The sequence below is a fragment of the Lottia gigantea genome (assembly GCF_000327385.1).
Source record: "Lottia gigantea unplaced genomic scaffold LOTGIsca_184, whole genome shotgun sequence".
Classification (NCBI taxonomy): domain Eukaryota; kingdom Metazoa; phylum Mollusca; class Gastropoda; family Lottiidae; genus Lottia; species Lottia gigantea.
Window position 1 is genome coordinate 118588 of NW_008708335.1, and position 20220 is coordinate 138807.

Sequence of the window (20220 nt, forward strand, 5' to 3'; positions counted from 1 at the left end):
TTTGTGATTGTCAAGAAGTCAGGGTATGAGGAGAGAAATCTCTCATCTTTTATTAATTTTAAACTTGCCTCACTATCTAACTCAGTATTATATTTTACTGATCATGTAGAAATTGTCTAGCTAGACACAACGTCTTTTATTACTCAGTGGGCATCAGTGTATCGTTGCAGCCCTACTATTTCTATAATTGTTTATGTCAAGACGTCTCTGAAACTATCGTTGTTTATTTTAGAGTAAAGATGGCTACCCCGAACCAGTATTTTAGTGATGTAGAGAAGGAGGATATTGATGACCTGTGTACATGGTCTGGGGAACTCTATCTTGAAATGCACAATGGAACCTACACCACTCACGCTGAGGTGGGGAATTTCTTATATACTAAGTATTTGCCAAGCTAGGGGTGCTCAATAGGAGAGTTCTGAACAGGTTTCCTCTGTTCTAATTCCAGCCTTAATCAAACGGTTCAGAAGAGGAATAATAATAATAATAATAATTATAATATCTTTATTATAAAAGGGTAGAAAATTAGGCCATTCAATATCAATGATCATCAAGATAAGATCCTGAGTACCCACTGATATTATGTCACATTCAAAATGTTTCCATCTATTTCCTTCTCCACCATTTTGAATTCTGTCTACACCATTTTCGGCACATGTGGATTGCGTTCTGAACTCTGTTCCAACTTGTTTTATTGAATCCAAAACGTTCTGAATATTCCATGATTCATAAACGTGCAGAACTCACCAATCAAGCTACCGCAATCCCTGTCTTTGATTATTAGAGTGTTTGATTGCAGAATAACCTGAAGCAAGACTTTCATTTTAAAAAGTGAAACTAGTATCTGAAATGATGTTTAATCAGCTGGTATGTTACAAAACTGAGCCATTGATCTGCCCTATTGATCTGCTCTATTGATCTGCTCTATTGATCTGCTCTATTGATCTGCTCTATTGATCTGCTCTATTGATCTGCTCTATTGATCTGCTCTATGTATCTGCTCTATTGATCTGCTCTATTGATCTGCTCTATTGATCTGCTCTATTGATCTGCTCTATTGATCTGCTCTATGTATCTGCTCTATTGATCTGCTCTATGTATCTGCTCTATTGATCTGCTCTATGTATCTGCTCTATTGATCTGCTCTATTGATCTGCTCTATTGATCTTCTCTATGTATCTGCTCTATGTATCTGCTCTATGTATCTGCTCTATTGATCTGCTCTATGTATCTGCTCTATTGATCTGCTCTATTGATCTGCTCTATTGATCTGCTCTATTGATCTTCTCTATGTATCTGCTCTATGTATCTGCTCTATGTATCTGCTCTATGTATCTGCTCTATGTATCTGCTGTATTGATCTGCTCTATTGATCTGCTCTATTGATCTGCTCTATTGATCTGCTCTATTGATCTGCTCTATGTATCTGCTCTATTGATCTGCTCTATGTATCTGCTCTATGTATCTGCTCTATTGATCTGCTCTATGTATCTGCTCTATTGATCTGCTCTATGTATCTGCTCTATTGATCTTCTCTATGTATCTGCTCTATGTATCTGCTCTATGGATCTGCTCTATGAATCTGCTCTATTGATCTGCTCTATGTATCTGCTCTATGTATCTGCTCTATGGATCTGCTCTATGTATCTGCTCTATTGATCTGCTCTATGTATCTGCTGAGATAAATTTGAATATATTTTTTGTGTTAAAGGTAAAGAAACAGAATCGTAAATGTGAGGTTTTGTTACATGACGTAGAGTTTCTGGCTACCATGGCAACAGTATCAGGAGATTATGACTACCCTCGTAAAGAATTAGATAGACTGTGGAAATTATTATTATTAAACCAATTCCACGATGTTTTACCAGGATCTTCTATTGGAATGGTAAGTTGGAATTTATTTTTCACTATTATAGAGTTTTACCTTCGTATTTTACAATGTTGAAATTGTGCTTGTGATTTCCAAAAACTAAACTAAAGCCTTAGACCAGTGGTTCCCAACCCTTTTCAGCCTTCACACCCCTGGAACAATCACCTGGACCTTTTACACCCCCAAAAATTTGTTTCTCCCCCGGGGGGTGAAAACAACCCAGGTTGGGAACCAGGGCCTTAAAGTGAGCTAATGCTGCTATCCTTGTAAAATTTCCCTCATTGCACACTGCATGGCACTCCCCCCTCCTCAACACATGTAGAAAAGTGGGACCTTAAACTCCTATTTCATTATGTATTCTATGTTTTGGCTATTGAAGATGGGCAGTGTGCAGTGAGGTAAATTTTCGAGGAATGCTATGTTAGACCAGTCCTTTAAATGTGTAACTTTAAAAGTGCATACCTTAATCTTCTCCAATTTCAATTTTTCAAATTTTAAAATGAGATTGAGGAAATGTTTATATTTTATGATATTTATATCTAGGTATACGAGGATGCCCACAGATATTATAGAGGTCAGTACAGTTCTAAACTAGATAGAAATAGTAGGGCAAATTTAAATTGTGACATTCTGCTTTCTGTTTGTAAAAATAGTCCAGATTAATGTATATTAGTAACTTTCAGTTGATACTTGTATCAAAAGAAAGAAAGAAAGAATTAGTTATTCCAAGGATAACAACTTAGGTTCACAGTTAAGGATCCTTTCTACCTGTTGGTCCTTAGCCAAACCTCTTGGCATTGATCTTTCCAGATTATCAGTACCCGTTTACATCTGGGTCAACTATAAGGGGTAATATTAAACACAATATTGATGTATCTGAGTATTTATACTATAAAAATATATATTTGTAGATATTGTGGACTCTGGAAAGTTATTATTAGATTCAGCTGTATCAACCCTGACATCGGTAAATATTCATTCTTTAGTTTTAGTTCTTTCTGATTCCAGTTCCTAAATAATTTATTTTAAGTTTCCCTAGAAACACCACTAATATCTGTATCAGAAGATTGTTGACATGTCTAGAAGTCTCCCAAAATCCAAAAAATCCAGTTGATATTCCGGAAAAATTCCTATTATTACTATAGTAATGCCTTTTTTCTTTTATTCAGAAAGCCAAGAAAACTGTAGTTGTAAATACGTTGGGATGGACTAGATGTGAGATTATCTCCCTTCCTAGTTCACTCTCCAGTCCATTGAGGAAGAAACAGAAAGGTGGAAGTAATGACGATCAGATTGATTTTAACGGCAACACTTTAGGTATAAAATATTGTTATACCCCATGACCTACTCTCTTTTCCAAATGTGCCTGTGGAATACATTAATATGGATGGATTGTGCGCTAGGGAATACAGCCAATCGGAGTCCTCAACAGAAAGTCTGTAAACAGTAATCCATAGTGCTTATAGTTTTTCTAACATGGGCTCTGATTGGCTGTATTAGCTGGCTTACAATCAAATCAAATCGATATATACTTTAAGACGGCATTCATAGTAGCTTGACATTGAGAAGATGAAGTTTGTAATAGCTTGATATTGTGAAGATGAAGTTTGTAATAGCTTGACATTGTGAAGATGAAGTTTGTTATAGCTTGATATTGTGAAGATGAATTTTGTAATACCTTGACATTGAGAAGATGAAGTTTGTAATAGCTTGATATTGTGAAGATGAAGTTTGTAATAGCTTGATATTGTAAAGATGAAGTTTGTAATATCTTGACATTGTGAAGATGAAGTTTTAATAGCTTGACATTGTGAAGATGAAGTTTGTAATAGATTGACATTGTAGAGATGAAGTTTGTAATAGCTTGACATTGAGAAGATGAAGTTTGTAATAGCTTGACATTGTGAAGTTGAAGTTTGTAATAGCTTGACATTGTAGAGATGAAATTTGTAATAGCTTGACATTGTAGAGATGAAGTTTGTAATAGCTTGACATTGAGAAGATGAAGTTTGTAATAGCTTGACATTGTGAAGATGAAGTTTGTAATAGCTTGACATTGTGACGATGAAGTTGGTAATAGCTTGACATTGAGAAGATGAAGTTTGTAATAGCTTGACATTGTAGTGATGAAGTTTGTAATAGCTTGACATTGTAGTGATGAAGTTTGTAATAGCTTGACATTGTGAATATGAAGTTTGTAATAGCTTGACATTGTGAAGATGAAGTTAGTAATAGCTTGACATTGTAGTGATGAAGTTTGTAATAGCTTGACATTGTGAAGATGAAGTTTGTAATAGCTTGACATTGTGAAGATGAAGTTAGTAATAGCTTGACATTGTAGTGATGAAGTTTGTAATAGCTTGACGTTGTAAAGATGAAGTTTGTAATAGCTTGACATTGTGAATATGAAGTTTGTAATAGCTTGAAATTGTGAAGATGAAGTTAGTAATAGCTTGACATTTTGAATATGAAGTTAGTAATAGCTTGACATTGTGAAGATGAAGTTAGTAATAGCTTGAAATTGTGAAGATGAAGTTAGTAATAGCTTGACATTGTAGTGATGAAGTTTGTAATAGCTTGGCATTGTGAAGATGAAGTTTGTAATAGCTTGATATTGTGAAGATGAAGTTTGTAATAGCTTGACATTGTGAAGATGAAGTTTGTAATAGCTTGACATTGTGAAGATAAAGTTTGTAACAGCTTGACATTGTAGTGATGAAGTTTGTAATAGCTTGACATTGTGAAGATGAAGTTTGTAATAGCTTGATATTGTGAAGATTAAGTTTGTAATAGCTTGACATTATGAAGATGAAGTTTGTAATAGCTTGACATTGTGAAGATGAAGTTTGTAATAGCTTGACATTGTGAAGATGAAGTTTGTAATAGCTTGACATTGTGAAGATGAAGTTTGTAATAGCTTGACATTGTGAAGATGAAGTTTGTAATAACTTGACATTGTGAAGATGAAGTTTGTAATAGCTTGACATTGTGAAGATGAAGTTTGTAATAGCTTGACATTGTGAAGATGAGAGATCATATTTTTATATTGTTATTTTGTATGATTCTTATACTTTGTAGTTTACACATCAGCTCCTAGTTATGGATTATCTGCCCTTGATTCTCCATCAGAGTTACCTTCTCCTGTTACAGTAAGACAACAGGTAAGTTTGTACCACCTACAGGCTCGAAATGTGATCCTGGCATAATTTGAGATAAAATTTGGGGTAATTAACTGTCAGTATTTCAACAGTTAACACGATTTCATTAGCCCACATGGTGCAGAAAAGTAGGACGTAAAACTCCATTCATTTCATTTCATTTTTAACAGTTGGAAATAAAAACAAGAGTAGGCAGATACTAAGTATTTATTTTTACAGGGTAGCTACATTTACCTTGAAAACAGTTTACTGTCAGCCATCTTGGATTCCAATGGTCGTGTCACTTCCTTGACTACAGCAGATTCCAGCAGGTTAATTTTCATTTTATTTCTAAGACAGGAATACTGTTTGCAAGCCATTCAAACCTATTTGTTTTTAAACTTTCTTAGGGGATGAAGATCCACCCCTCGCAACTCTGGCTCTCAACTCTGGTGCTCAACTCTGGTGTTCAACTCTGGCTCTCAACTCTGGCTCTCAACTCTGGTGCTTAACTCTGGCTCTCAACTCTGGCTCTCAACTCTGGCTCTCAACTCTGGTGCTTAACTCTGGCTCTCAACTCTGACGCTCAACTCTGGCTCTCAACTCTGGCTCTCAACTCTGGTGCTTAACTCTGGCGCTCAACTCTGGCGCTCAACTCTGGCTCTCAACTCTGGCGCTCAACTCTGGCTCTCAACTCTGGCTCTCAACTCTGGTGCTTAACTCTGGCTCTTAACTCTGGCTCTCAACTCTGGCTCTCAACTCTGGCTCTCAACTCTGGCTCTCAACTCTGGCTCTCAACTCTGGTGCTCAACTCTGGCTCTCAACTCTGGCTCTCAACTCTGGCTCTCAACTCTGGCTCTCAACTCTGGCTCTCAACTCTGGCTCTCAACTCTGGCTCTCAACTCTGGTGCTCAACTCTGGTGTTCAAGTATTTTCTAAGTTTATTAAGTGTTAATTGTGCGAAAGTAATCAATTTAAATATCTAAAACATCCCAGATTTAATTAATACTTCCCACTTTTTACCCTGAATTAGCCCTAAAATTACCCCATATTTTTTGTCAATGAGTTCTAGACAGTCTGCTCTCCTGGAATTATAGAAAGTTTCTAATACAGTGAACCTCATCACCTAATTAACATCTCACTAGTTTCCAGTTTAAAGATGGGTTCCCTTATTTTTATTTATGAAAATGTTAATACTTATATGAATAGAAAATAAAGGTGTTCTAATGACTTGGAAAAATACCAGTTTGTCTCACATATCTATAATTGATTCATAATTAGCTAAATTAGAAGAGAATTACTAGCAGAATTCCACCAATCAAGAAAGGTCAAAAAGTCTTTTTTTGTTTAAACAGACTGTTCATACATGGACATTTATGACTGGTTAAAAAATCTTAATTATATGAAATAAAAACATAATGATATGATTAAGAATACATGATAATTCATTAGAAACTCCAATTAATCAAATAGTTTGCTTAATTTGACACTAAAAAATAAGGAAACCCATCTTTAATATAAACAACAATATTGTATTCACAAGAAATATGTACAGACTTTTTCTTACCCGGGTTTTATGAAGTTACAAATGAGGCATGAGCAGTTCTTCCGTCACTAAGAGAATTCATGCTTGTTCAAATATTTTGAGAATGCCTCCTGTATTTTCAGGTTTCTCTGTAAAACAGGAAAATATCTTAAAGTTAGACTAACTTGTGGAAAAATTAATTTCTCCTAAATAATCTCATTATCAACTTTCTGAAATTTTTACCAATTCTATCCCATAATATTATTCATATTTCCAGAAATTTGATAAATGGAGAACATCCAGCCAATCAGATTGTGTTGTTTGATGATATACCGTTATACTGGGATGCCTGGGATGTCATGGACTATCATCTAGAAACCAGGTAACATTTTAACACTAGGGCATTATGATGGATATCGTAGGCTGGCAAACATTTTTGATCAAATTTATCTTAACTATACACCAATATCTAGACGTTTCAACACAAATTACACGTGTAAAAACAGAGCCCAGGGGGTTCAAAATACTTACATAACCAGATAAGACTTTTGCAGCTGTTTGTGACTTAACGCTCGGATATATATTAAGTTAAAAGGGGCATCTTCTAGTTTGATACATTTCATGCTCCAAAAACAGTAGAATTCCCCTTTAACATCAATATAGATAATATTACTATGTTTCATCACAATCCAATCCAAACAGAAATCTCTATTGTTTTTAGAAGCAAATTGAGACATAAACAAACCTAACTCTGTGTCACATTCACAAGCTATTTTAGGCTAAGTCACCGTAAAAAAAAAAATATAGACTCCAACTTACAGGAGTTACTGTGCTTCTATTTTGTTTTTTTTTGTTCCAGAAAAGTTGTAGATACAGTTAACCAGTCAGCTGAGATTTTAGACAAAGGTCCACTTAGAGTCACCATCAAGGTAATGTTTGATAAACATGTAATAAAATTTTACAGACTTTGTTTGATTTTAGAATTTAGTCCCTAAATTCTAGACGTATTAATTCAATATTTACCAAAAGTGACCAACTATTACTTCAAATGTTTTTCTAATATTCTCATTATGTGTATGTTACTATGCTAGACAAGTATATCAATATATTCTAGGTGTGTTTGAGAATATCTGCTGTTAGTTCATTAGAACAGTATATTATACTAGATGCTGGATGTCCCTATATTAAATTTATCAACAAGGTGAGTATCATCTATACAGTTGACCTTGTTGACCTGTGTTACCATGCTTCTCTCCACATCTCTTTTTATACTTTTATATGCCCAGAAATTTTAACCCTTGATAACACTTATATTATGTTAAATGTAGATCTTGATAACACTTATATTATGTTAAATGTAGATCTTGATACACTTATATTATGTTAAATGTAGATCTTGATACACTTATATTATGTTAAATGTAGTTTGTGAATGCTATAAAGGTCAGAATTGTCAGGTAAAAAAGATACTTGAAACTCCAATCAATAAAATTATCAAGATAGAAATATTAAAACAGAACCTGAAACATGTTGTTATTCAGAATTTCAGGCTATGCTATCTGACAACAGACCAAGATATATATATAGATAATGGATGATTTTTAGTAACAATAATAGTTATAACTCCATTTGTTAATTCCTGTGTTTTTTCAGGTATCATGGCATGAAAATCGTAAGTTTTTAAAAGTGGAATTTCCGACTAGTATCCATACCAACCATGTTTCATTTGATATTCAGTTTGGATTTTTACAACGACCTAATAACTACAACACGTCCTGGGACTCAGCCAGATTCGAGGTAAGTTTTAATTGTAATACTGTGGTCTGAAGATACCAAGTCTGTATTCAGAGTTATCTCCCTTGAGAGAGTGGTGGTTAGCCTTGAGATGGTGATCAGAATTCATTGAAATTTTGAATGAAAGCCATCCTGGCTGGTAATGAGGATTGTGTTGTGTTATTTAATGTCATCTCTATATCATCTTTATTTATCTCTTCCTTTCACACTTGAACAAAACAAACACCTACTCCTTTTACTACAGTCAAGTAACCTAATTTCGTGGAAACCTATTATTCGTGGATTTCCGGAAAGGATTAATAATTTACATGAGCGACCTTGCGCGACCTCCGCATTAGTTTGTTTTAATAAACATGGGTTTTCTGTACAATATCAGCTAATAGAATGAATCCAGTAGTTTCAAGCAAGGTAAAATGTATTGATGTATACTTTGACAAATACAAAATGGCGGATTTCAGTTATTACCAAACGTCACCATTTTTTATCAGCCGAATTTCCTTATAATCCCAATCGGTAATCGGAATTCCAAGTGTCGTCTGCTAGAATATATTCCAACGAATGAAGTCAAGTGATCAACTAGCATTCTGCCGCCGTTGTCGAGTTGGTTACACATGAAATATGGGTCAAAGTGAAGGATTCATAAAGAAAATCGAAATAAACCAATTTTAATTATTTTGTAGAATATCTGAGGAAACATCTAAGACATAAAAAAAAAATATCGTTTTTTTATCTTTGACGAAATTCGGTGTTGAATCCTTATATCCACGAAAATAGGTTACACCACTGTATATAAAGGATTTTTTCCATGTTGCTCACTGAAAGAATTAACAGGTTTATTATTAAATTGTCTTCCATAAAATACTTCCTGTTTGATTTGAATGCCTAATCCAGCATCATTTGAATCTTCACTAGAATTATAGAATACGTTTCAATCAAGCAAGCTATCTGCCAGCTACATGACCTTCTCTCCCAAACTATCTTTATATATGATCTGCCAGCTACATGACTTTCTCTCCCAAACTATCTTTATATATGATCTACTATTTATATTTTCAGGTTTGTGGTCATAAATGGGCTGATATATCTGACTATAATTCTGGTCTAGCCGTATTAAATGATTGTAAATATGGATATTCTGCTGTAGACGGGATCATCAGGCTTTCATTGTGAGTTATTGTAATAACCGCGTTATATCTTAACTATAATAGTACAGACCTGTAAGTCGCCTCTGTCACTGTTGACTGATAGAAACCACTGTCATGATATTTTCAGCTTATTGCGGAGGTGGAACAGCAGCCTAATGTTCAACAGTAGTCAACTTTTCAATTAAGTTTAAAGGGACAGGTGCGCCATTTTTTTGAACAATCATACTTTAGTCTCAGAAACTAAGGCAATCAGTAATAGTGTTCACAGCTCACTGTCAAAATTTGAGACTGTCCAGAATAATCAGTGTGTGAAAGTTAAAATGACGACTCGTCAATTTAAGATACTCTGTGATATATAGAAAAGATATATATAGATATAGAGAGTAAAATTCCTAGTTTGAAGTATTTTTAAAGGAATTATGTGATTTTCGTACATTTCTAGTACATCTGAAGACTATTTACATATATTCAAGACTCAAATCAACCCCCTAAAATGGCGTAACCAGTTCCTTTAAGTTGAAGTATTGAGCACTACGTATTTTACCAGTGAGAATTTTTTGTTATTAAACAATTATTAATGTATATTATTTCATATTGAAACAGACTTCGTTCACCGAAAGCACCAGATGAAAATGCCGATATGGGGGAGCATGAATTTACCTACGCCATCATGCCCCATCAAGGTATGTTGACATTATATTTCACTGTTAGATTGATACGAAATGTACGTTATTTTTCCTTAAAGAAATATAAAGATTTAAAGACATTAAAGACATCTTAAACATTTTGTATAACGTAGAAACTGATAGAATCAAATTACACTATTCTTATTTTCAATTAAACATCCATGGTTCTAGCAATAACACTGAGTGTTTGATGAAGTCACTCTTACAGATATTATTAGCAGCTTCATTGAAAGAGATAGTCTACTTGCTTGTTAACAATTTTAACAAGCTTCAATTGGTATCACTGACCTGGAATTTGGGATGAAAAAGTTTCAAGTTATGACCATCTTGAAGTGTCTATAACAAACCTTGCTGTTTACAAACTTCTGTAATACAAATGAAATGAAATGAAATGAATGGAGTTTTACATCCTACTTTTCTGCGCCATGCAGGGTACAACGAGGGAAATTTTGCCAGGACAGCAGCATTAACCTGCTCTTTTTCAATTTCCAAATATCGAAGGATCTTTAACGTGCACAGCCTGTAGCACACAGGGCCTCGGTTTATTGTCCCATCCAAATAACTAGACACTTTTTCCATGTCAGCCCTCCTTACCTACATCACTGACAGGGGAAAACTCTATAATACAAGAAAGGTGAATATTACAGTCAAGATATTTTTCTGTTCTTTTACAGGAAGTTTACAGTCTAGTGGAGTAATACAACAATCATATAATTTAAATAGTCCCTTACTAGTTCAAACAGGAGACATATCACCTACTAGTTATTTTAGTATCAATACACCACAAATTATACTTGATACCGTTAAACTGGTAGGTACTGACTAGAAATGATTTCATGCTGCTGACATGTTTCAAATACACAATCCTCATCAGGACAGATTACAATATAGTACTTAATGTTAGCTAATCTTCATCAGGACACCTTGTTTTAGAAATAGAGGTTAATTTTCCAATATAGGACTTAATGTTAGATAATATAGAGGGGACGTTAACATGATCTGAGCCCATTTTCCATGGCAGTAGTCGCATGATGGCCTTTCCGGTTTGACAGAGCCATTAGTTTTTATAACAAGTGCACTAACTAACTGAATAATTCTACTGACTATTATTTGAATACAGAGTGAAGATAGTAAAAAGAAAATAGTATTAAGACTTTATGAAAGTTTTGGTGGAAATACAACAGCTACTATTTCTACACCATTAAAAAATTTGACAGTTCAAAGGTACGTTGGATATTCTTATAGTTTTTAACTAGGACTTGGTTTGATAACTCAGCAACTACTTGACTGTTATCTTCTAAATCATTGTCAAATGGTTTGACCAAGAACTAGCCAAGTTGTTATCCTTGTACAATCACTGCCAAGAGTTTTGGTCAAAGATCAGCTGATAGACAGGATTTCAGAGAATCTGAATTGTTATCCTTTGAAAATCATTGTCAAGATTAGCTGGTAGAAAGTATCTTAGAGAACCTGTTAATATTTTTGTAAAATCATTGCTAAGATGGTTCTTTACCAAGATCCTAGAGAACCAGAGTTCTTATCCTTGTAAGATCCATGTTAAGAGTTTTGGTCATGGTCCAGCTGGTAAACATGGCTTTAAGAATGATTAAGTATTAATATATTTGTAGATGTAACTGTCTAGAAGAAGTAACAGAAGATCAGAAGAAGATAGAAGTAAAGTCTACAGGAGAAGTTTCTACAATAACTCTACAGTTTCAACCATTTCAACTTCTCTCTCTACTTCTTACATTCTAACTTCCTTCACTTATTCCTTCTGGTAACTCTCTATTACTTCTCAGAATAACAATCTGGCACCTGGTTCATCTACAATCATTATTTTCATCTTTAATCTTGTAATTAATTTTATTAGAATTATATAAATAAGTAAACCAAGTACTAACGTTCGAAATCGAAACCTGAAATCTAAAACAACATTTTGAAGAAACATTTGGCAGCTAATGAACTTTTCACATGAGGAAGTATATCAATCATAATTAAGTAAATATTTCATAATGTAAAGTGGTATCAGGTGTTGAGACTATTATTCAACAAATCTTAACTATGCAGTCGCTTTTTTACATTCTTAGTTGTTAAAGCCACACCCTTTTCAATACATAGAGGAGATCATTTTTCACTATCATCCATATAACACTCGTTACCCTGGTATATTGTATAGGGACCGTCATATTGAAAAATAAAATAGGTTGGTTGTTTCTGTTCATTTTGGGGGCATGCTTATGCTTATTGGTCCATGCCGCATTCGTATGAACTTCGGGACTAGACTACTGCTAGTTACCCTCGTATATTGTACGGAGATCGCCATATTGAAAAATAAATAGTTTGATTGTTGAGGTGAAGATCTATATTAATGATGTATAACATTGTATTAAGGTAATTTATTTTTGATATTTTGATCTTTGTTGATTTATACAGTATGTTAATGATATATAAGATTGTATTTGTTGATTTATACAGTATATTAATGATTTATAAGATTGTATTTGTTGATTTATACAGTATGTTAATGATTTATAAGATTGTATTTGTTGATTTATACAGTATGTTAATGATTTATAAGATTGTATTTGTTGATTTATACAGTATGTTAATGATTTATAAGATTGTATTTGTTGATTTATACAGTATGTTAATGATTTATAAGATTGTATTTGTTGATTTATACAGTATATTAATGATTTATAAGATTGTATTTGTTGATTTATACAGTATGTTAATGATTTATAAGATTGTATTTGTTGAGGTGAATATCTATGTTAATGATATATTATATTAGCTTATATATATATTACATACCATTTATTTTTTCTCTTAAAATTAGTTTTTAACCATTTTCTCACTTAGTCTACTTTTTTTAAAAGGTACAAGTTAAGACGTCCTTACACTATAGTGATTACTAGTTGTGTATGGTTGTAAATAATGAAAGTGATCTTGAGTTCTGAACACAGCTTACAACTCAGTTATATGAGAGTTTGTTTGAAACTAATGACAGCTATTCTTATTTACAACCCTACGTAACTGGTGATCACCATGGTGTCAGGAGACCTGAGGAATAAGTATGACAACAGAGTAAATATGGTGCCAGCGCCACTCAATATGTTAATATGAAAAGACTTTATAACTGTATTTATTACACAGTGTTATTAAATAACAAACTCAGTTTATTTTATAAAATATTGTTCATGATGTCTTCAACCATTCAGAATATTTACTGGCTTATTATAGCTCTCCTCTGAACATACCTTATGTTCACATCACAAAATCCCAGCGATGATTGGCTGGCGTTATGATCAAACAGATGATTGTTCAAACGGCCTGTCTTTAGACCCTAACTGAAGTGGCTATATTAGAAATGAAATTTAATAAAAAACGGAAAGAAAATTTGGTGTAATTTGAGTTCTGCTTGGATTATAATGGGTCACATGATTACAGTTTGAGAGTTCTTTTCTCCAGATTCATCTCATACTTCAACAGTTGTGAGGGGTTGTGAATTAAACATACATCACTTTCTCAAAATTATAAATCATCTTTACATCTATGGTTAAAAAGTTTTAACGGAGTTGTCAGATTTTTATCCCAAACATTGACTTATCCTCTATCTTTCTCAAAACTGCCAATCCTGAAGTTCATCTTGCTTATATTTTGGTTTTAAAACACAAATTTCTCACTAGATAAAAATCATCATCACACACCCTCATCTAAACAGTCTAAATTTAAAAACGGAAAGTTAACTTGTTGTTCTATCCAGTTGCCTAGCAACAAGACTTTATCGTCATGGAGATGTGGTGCCAGGATCTGGATTCCAATTGGTAATTGATCAGTAGAAAGACTGACTGGAAGAGTAAGTGCTGGGATTCCTGAAAATATTGGAAAAAACAAAACGTTAGCTTGGACAAATTTATTGACTTGGAAACATTTAATTGAAAAGATTCAAAAAAACCTTTGTACTTGAATAGACAATAGACACTTATTCCATGTCAGCCCCTTCGACCTGCATCACTGACTGAGGGAAAACCGGGTTGAAAAATCCGAAGGTATTATCTCTACCTATGTCAGGATTGAACCCTGGACCAGGTTAACGAGCGTCTACTCACTGAGCCACCACTCTCTCACCGACAAAGGGGAAACTGAGTTATTATCTCAACCTATACTGAGATTGAACCCTGGACCTTCAGGTAAGCCAGCAAGCATCTAATTCACTGAGCCATTCAAAGGTATTATCTTGACCTATGCAGGAAGTGAACCCTGGACCTTCAAATTAGCAAGCAAGCAAGTTACACATGTGAACATTAATGACATTTTCCCGAAAGTTTTCCTACCTGCTAAATTTGAAGGTTGTGTAAAAACATCAAGTTGTGAACAACGTGTCTGATTATCTTCTTCCATAAAATATCGGTATGGTAACGCTGGATTGATGGTTGTCGGGGTAACCAACATATTAACACCAGACTTAAATACTTTCTGAAAATCTTCACTGATTAATCTTCGTATTTTCTGAGCTTGTATAAAATATCGTTCATAATTTCTGAAAGAACAATTTGTGAATTAATCCTTTTAAGACAAGAAACTGGATTATTAACTCTGCGTATTATTTTAATTATTACCAGTCGTGTCGTCAAAAATAAACTTACTCTTTTAATAGAAAATAGTTTCCCGCCATAATTCTACCTCTAACGACGTCGTTGAAGCCATGATGGCGACTCGATGCAAACATTTCTTCTGTTGATTGTTCATTAGTACCTCGATAACCTGAATTACAAATATTCTCATGTTGATCACTTTATCCAAATAGCTTCATTAGGGCCCGCAAATTTTAACCAATCAAATCCTCCATTTTCATGAGCAAGACAAATCTAGCCCTACCCAGTGCCTCTAACATGATATTCATGGGAGATTTTGATGGGAGTTGCTACGACCCATTTTCGGTTCGCTAGTCTAGTCTAGAGAATTTTCACCATGACAGAAGCCCAACTTGGCATCACTTTTGATATTTATACAAAGCTAAACCTAATAAGTCTATCAAGACATTACCAGATATTCTACAATGTCTTTGTGCCACACATATTACCACAATACAGTCTAGAGGTATGTTTTTCTCTTCTTTGTACATCTTAGTAAGTTTAATTCATGCTGTGTGTGAAAGGTCTTATTTGTAAATTGAAAGAGACAGTTTTCACCAGCCCCCTCACCCTCTCCTCCCCCTTTTTGACATACACCCCTGTATTTTTGTTAAAGTTACGCTGCAAGCCTTCAAACATAGGTATGTCATTGCAGGAAGAGCTAAAAACATAATATTTACCGAACTCTATACCATCATATCTAGCCATATTACTAGCTACCTCACAACAACACAATACAGAGTAGACTTTTATAGAATATTGTGTATAGGGTAGCGATACCTGACTGACTTTCGCCCCCGCGTTATCCAACATATCAGCTATCTGACCCCACGTTGTTATAACATCTTCCGTTGTATCGGGGGCATGATATTCCTGGAATTATACAAACAATTGACAGAATATCAGCAGGTCTAATACCAGCCTTGGAGATTGTTAAAGGGATTGTAAAAGGGATTGTTAAAGGGATTGTAAAAGGGCTTTATGTGGGTATCAGGAACACTGATAACATTGATTTCTACCATTCTAATTTTACTTCAGACATCTGTGGTTCTTGTTAAAGAGATTGTAAAGAGGTTTTCTAAAGTTTTTATGTGTATCAGGGACACTGATAGCATTGATTTCTACCATTCTAATTTTCAATCAGATGTCTGTGAGTCTTGCAACAACACTAAAACTAAGTATTTTATTTTTATTTATCTATGTTTTATGACATCAATAACAGCCATTGAGATCGTGAGGTAATATTCAGTTAAGGAATTTCTTGAATAACAAGAACCACAGACAACTGATGGAAGATTGGAATAATGCAAATAAAACCAGTAACACCAAAAGAGGTTTTGAAAATTTCAAAGTTTAAATTGTGGAATATATAAAAAAAGGGGGTAGTTACATACCTTGGGGATGCCAATATGTAGTTTTTTAACATCTATAGATTCCTGGAGATTTACAGGTTGGTAAGAACCAGGTAGAGTTGTGGAATCTTTCAAATCTAACCCAGATACACAATCTATAATACAAGATAGACTAGATTATAGTCAGACATGACTGGTTGATATAGTTAAAAAATACCCCTGATCTCTTAAATCTAACCCAGATACACAATCTATAGAAATACATTTTGATAAAGATTTAGAGAAGGTGGCAAAAAAATGGATTTCACAACAAAATACTTAGAGAAGGTGCCACGCCTTTTCCTTGTATAAAAACATGCATTTCACATCCAAATATACCGGTACAATATTCATTTTGTACTAAGAAACTTACTAAGTATTGTAGCGACATCTTCAGTAGTTTTACCAATAATACCTGGTACATCCATAGAATTAACCAATGGAATGAGACCATGTCGTGACAGACGACCATAGCTCGGTTTTAATCCTGTTACACCACAGAAGGATGCTGGGATACGAGTGGAGCCACCTGTATCAGATCCAAATGCACTAAAATTAGAATTGATAAAATGTGGAGTACCTGTGAGTTATATGGACAAATTGAACCGGTTGTTATTTTACATTATCTCAGACACAAATTCCTTTATAACATGATCTGGACAAATACCTTTATAACATGATCTGGACAAATACCTTTATAACATGATCTGGACAAATACCTTTATAACATGATCTGGACAAATAACTTTATAACATGATCTGGACAAATACCTTTATAACATGATCTGGACAAATACCTTTATAACATGATCTGGACAAATACCTTTATAACATGATCTGGACAAATATCTTTATAACATGATCTGGACAAATACCTTTATAACATGATCTGGACAAATACCTTTATAACATGATCTGGACAAATACCTTTATAACATGATCTGGACAAATACCTTTATAACATGATCTGGACAAATACCTTTGATCTTGTAATAGTCAATTACTGATATAAGAATGAACCACAACAAACAAAACAATATAGTATTTGTATCATCATTATGTATAGCCATTGGAGCTCTGTGTTTAAATCAGTCAACATGTGAAGACTGAAAGACTCCCTGCTATAGCACTATTGACCAACATCATTACCGTAATTTCTTACCCAAAGCAGACGCCGCTAGCCACAGCTGCAGCTGACCCACCAGAACTTCCTCCTGTTATCAACCAATCATCATCTTCCTTGTCTGTCACATGACCCTTGCTATCTTCTGATTGGTTGTTTTTATGTCTGCGAGATTTAAATTTGTATTTCCAGGGATTTCTGACTGGTCCCGAGGCACTGTCTACACTTCCTGCTCTAAATATAGTAACAAGTTTTGAATATATAGATTGCTGTTGAAGTATTTTCCATTAGACCTTATTCACTCCTCATGTTGATCAAATCGAAAGAGAGGTCCATATTGCAAAGTACGTCATCTATTGAAAAGATGGCATCGTCATATGAAGATGTGATGTCATTAAACATCTCATCAACAGTGGAGAAGGAGGTTTAATAGACATCAAGGTGACAATTTTACACAGTGACACTATGTTACCTTTCTTTATATTTGCTTTATAAGCCTCGTTCTGAATTAACTATGGCTGATGCATGAATAAAATCTATAGAGTTCACAGAAAGAACTGAGAAATGCCACTGATTGGGCTAATGAATAAAAAGGGAAATTTTGATCACACATTGACCTATTTTTCTCCATATCCCAAACTTATAGTGTTCAATGAGGGAAACTATGATATGACAGCAGGATGAACCTACTACTACACCTACTGTATCCGACTGTTGTGGGATCTGCTATAGCACACAGAACCTTGGTTTATTATCTCATCCCAACAACTAGTTGCTGCTTTATTGTCAGCTCTTCTGAATGGCATCAATGTCAGGGGGAAACTGACAAAGAAACAAAAATATCTAAAGCACTATCTCAACCAATTTAAATAATTTTTGCATCGTAATTGACATACCCCATAGCAAACTCATCCATATTTGTCTTGCCGAGTAACACACCTCCATTGTTCAGGGTTTTTTCTATCATAGTAGCATGGTATGGTGGAATAAAGTTGGCCAGCATTCGAGATCCACATGATGTCCTGATTCCATTCGAACAAAAATTATCTTTAAATCCAATCGGTATACCTTCTAGTGGTCCGATTTCATTTCCTGGAATAAATCAAATTAATGATGGGACAGAGAAATAACAGACAGATACAACTACAACCTAATAACTTACGTTGTTGAGGGGCTGACATGGAAAAAGGCGTCTAGTCTTTCAGATGGGACAATAAACAGAGGCTCCATGTGCTACAGGCTGTACACGTTAAAGATCCCACGACAGTTGAGAAAGAGCAGGCTAATGCCGCTGTCCTGGCAAAATTGCCAACATGGTGCAGAAAAGTAGGACGTAAAACTCCATTTCATTTCATTCTTGAGGATCAGACTGTGCCTTGCTCAAATCTTTATCTTTCCAAAATTACCTGTACCTATTAACAGCTGGGTCAACTGAAATTAGAACCCACTACCACCATTTGTTTGACATAACCAACATTTTAACACTCTTTCCTACAAGTTTTTATATCATAGCACCATGGGACCATGAAATGTGGCTGTCCCAGTTTTGGCACCCCACTTTCTAAAGTTTTATCAATTTACATAGTGAAAGATAGGCAGTGACCCCCCTGGACAATTTTGAGGCCCCAGCTCGCCCCCTTAACTAGAAAGACCACTGGACACAAATAAACTGGCCACAGTGAAACAGGGTAGAAATATTAATATAAAATATTGAAGAGATGATGTGTGTTATTCTGTTCTATCAGTTGTTAAAATTGATTGTGGTAGGCTGTATGACTCGAGCTCTACGTCAATTAATAGACAACTTTATATCTCTCTTCATTACCTGATTTCAATCTATTAGAAGAATCATCAGCTTGTTGTCGAGCTAATTCTCCTGTTTCTGTTACAAATATATTTAACTCCTTCACTTTCTCTGATCGTTTTAAACATAGTTCAATCAGATCTCTTGCTGTTATTTTACCTTCTTTTAAATGTTTTAATACCTGATAATACAACAATTATAATAGATATCATTTCATTTCAACAGGTATGATTGATATTACAAATTACAAGACAACTCGGACCAAAACAAACCCTTTTCATAACACACTCTGCCTCAGACCAAAAAATGATTCTCTTTCAAGACAAACTCAGCCAACTTTTCATGACACACTCGGCCCAAAAAATATTATCTTTCAAGACAAACTGTTGTTATAAAAAGAAGGCCGAGTTTGTTGTGAAATATTTTTTGTTTAAAATAGGTGGGCAGAGTTGTCCCTTGATATCGCAATGATTATAGGGCTGAGTAGATAATCTTATCTGCACTAAAATTTGACAAAATATCACTACCATATATGGTGATATTACACATACAACGCTAAAAAAAACATGTTTTGAATCCCTTTCATTCAAATCCAAAGACCTTCTCATTCACACTTGATCCATTGACCTTAAATATCGCTGTCTATATATTTCACCATTATTAACAACAAATCGAAAGTAGAGTTTTGAACTTGAACTAGAGTCGGGTGAGTTTGTTGTCTATTTTAGACAATGAAAGCAAAATTTGTTCAGGTGACATTGAAGTCAGGTCGCTGGGCATCTCTCAACAGAGTTTCAATAATTTTAATCCACAGTGATTTATTTTGAATAGGATTAAAGAGAAAAGTCACCTCTCTGATCGGTAATGACAGCATGGCTTCTCTAGTGAGGTCATAGTTGAAAGGTCAAGTTCGGGTTAAACAAGAGTTATTGCCCTTTAACTAGTTACTACCATTATAATAGTGAGTACTGTAGTAAGTCATTTAGTGGTAGAATTTACTGCTAGTGGTAGAGTATCATAAATGCATAAATTCTTTCGTATTAACACGTGAAATTCTGCGTTCATCTACATCCAATCCTTAAATGAACCAATAATCACTGGTTAATGT

General features: G+C 34.4%; 2 protein-coding genes across 2 annotated transcripts in view; one reads left to right on the forward strand and one right to left on the reverse strand.

Annotated features, from left to right (window-relative positions):
* The window catches only part of LOTGIDRAFT_142661 (hypothetical protein), a gene marked incomplete at both ends in the record, with an annotated part of 23024 nt that extends 11615 nt beyond the window's left edge, over nt 1-11409 (forward strand). The window contains 14 exons of the mRNA XM_009052490.1: nt 233-359; nt 1712-1885; nt 2414-2513; nt 3059-3142; nt 4961-5019; nt 5233-5339; nt 6810-6914; nt 7392-7461; nt 7647-7733; nt 8186-8329; nt 9383-9492; nt 10075-10158; nt 10836-10968; nt 11278-11409. Coding sequence (XP_009050738.1) covers nt 233-359; nt 1712-1885; nt 2414-2513; nt 3059-3142; nt 4961-5019; nt 5233-5339; nt 6810-6914; nt 7392-7461; nt 7647-7733; nt 8186-8329; nt 9383-9492; nt 10075-10158; nt 10836-10968; nt 11278-11409 — 1516 coding nt within the window. The remainder of the gene's footprint in view (nt 1-232; nt 360-1711; nt 1886-2413; nt 2514-3058; nt 3143-4960; nt 5020-5232; nt 5340-6809; nt 6915-7391; nt 7462-7646; nt 7734-8185; nt 8330-9382; nt 9493-10074; nt 10159-10835; nt 10969-11277) is intronic.
* A 2450-nt stretch (nt 11410-13859) lies between these two features.
* Nucleotides 13860-19986, reverse strand: LOTGIDRAFT_174160 (hypothetical protein; the record flags this gene model as incomplete). The annotated part of the gene is made up of 10 exons (XM_009052491.1): nt 13860-14032; nt 14495-14700; nt 14807-14924; nt 15475-15667; nt 16189-16301; nt 16559-16734; nt 17348-17542; nt 18205-18400; nt 19134-19293; nt 19963-19986. 10 exons carry the CDS (start codon nt 19984-19986, stop codon nt 13860-13862), a joined length of 1554 nt encoding a protein of 517 aa, XP_009050739.1.
* Nucleotides 19987-20220: the final 234 nt, after the last annotated feature.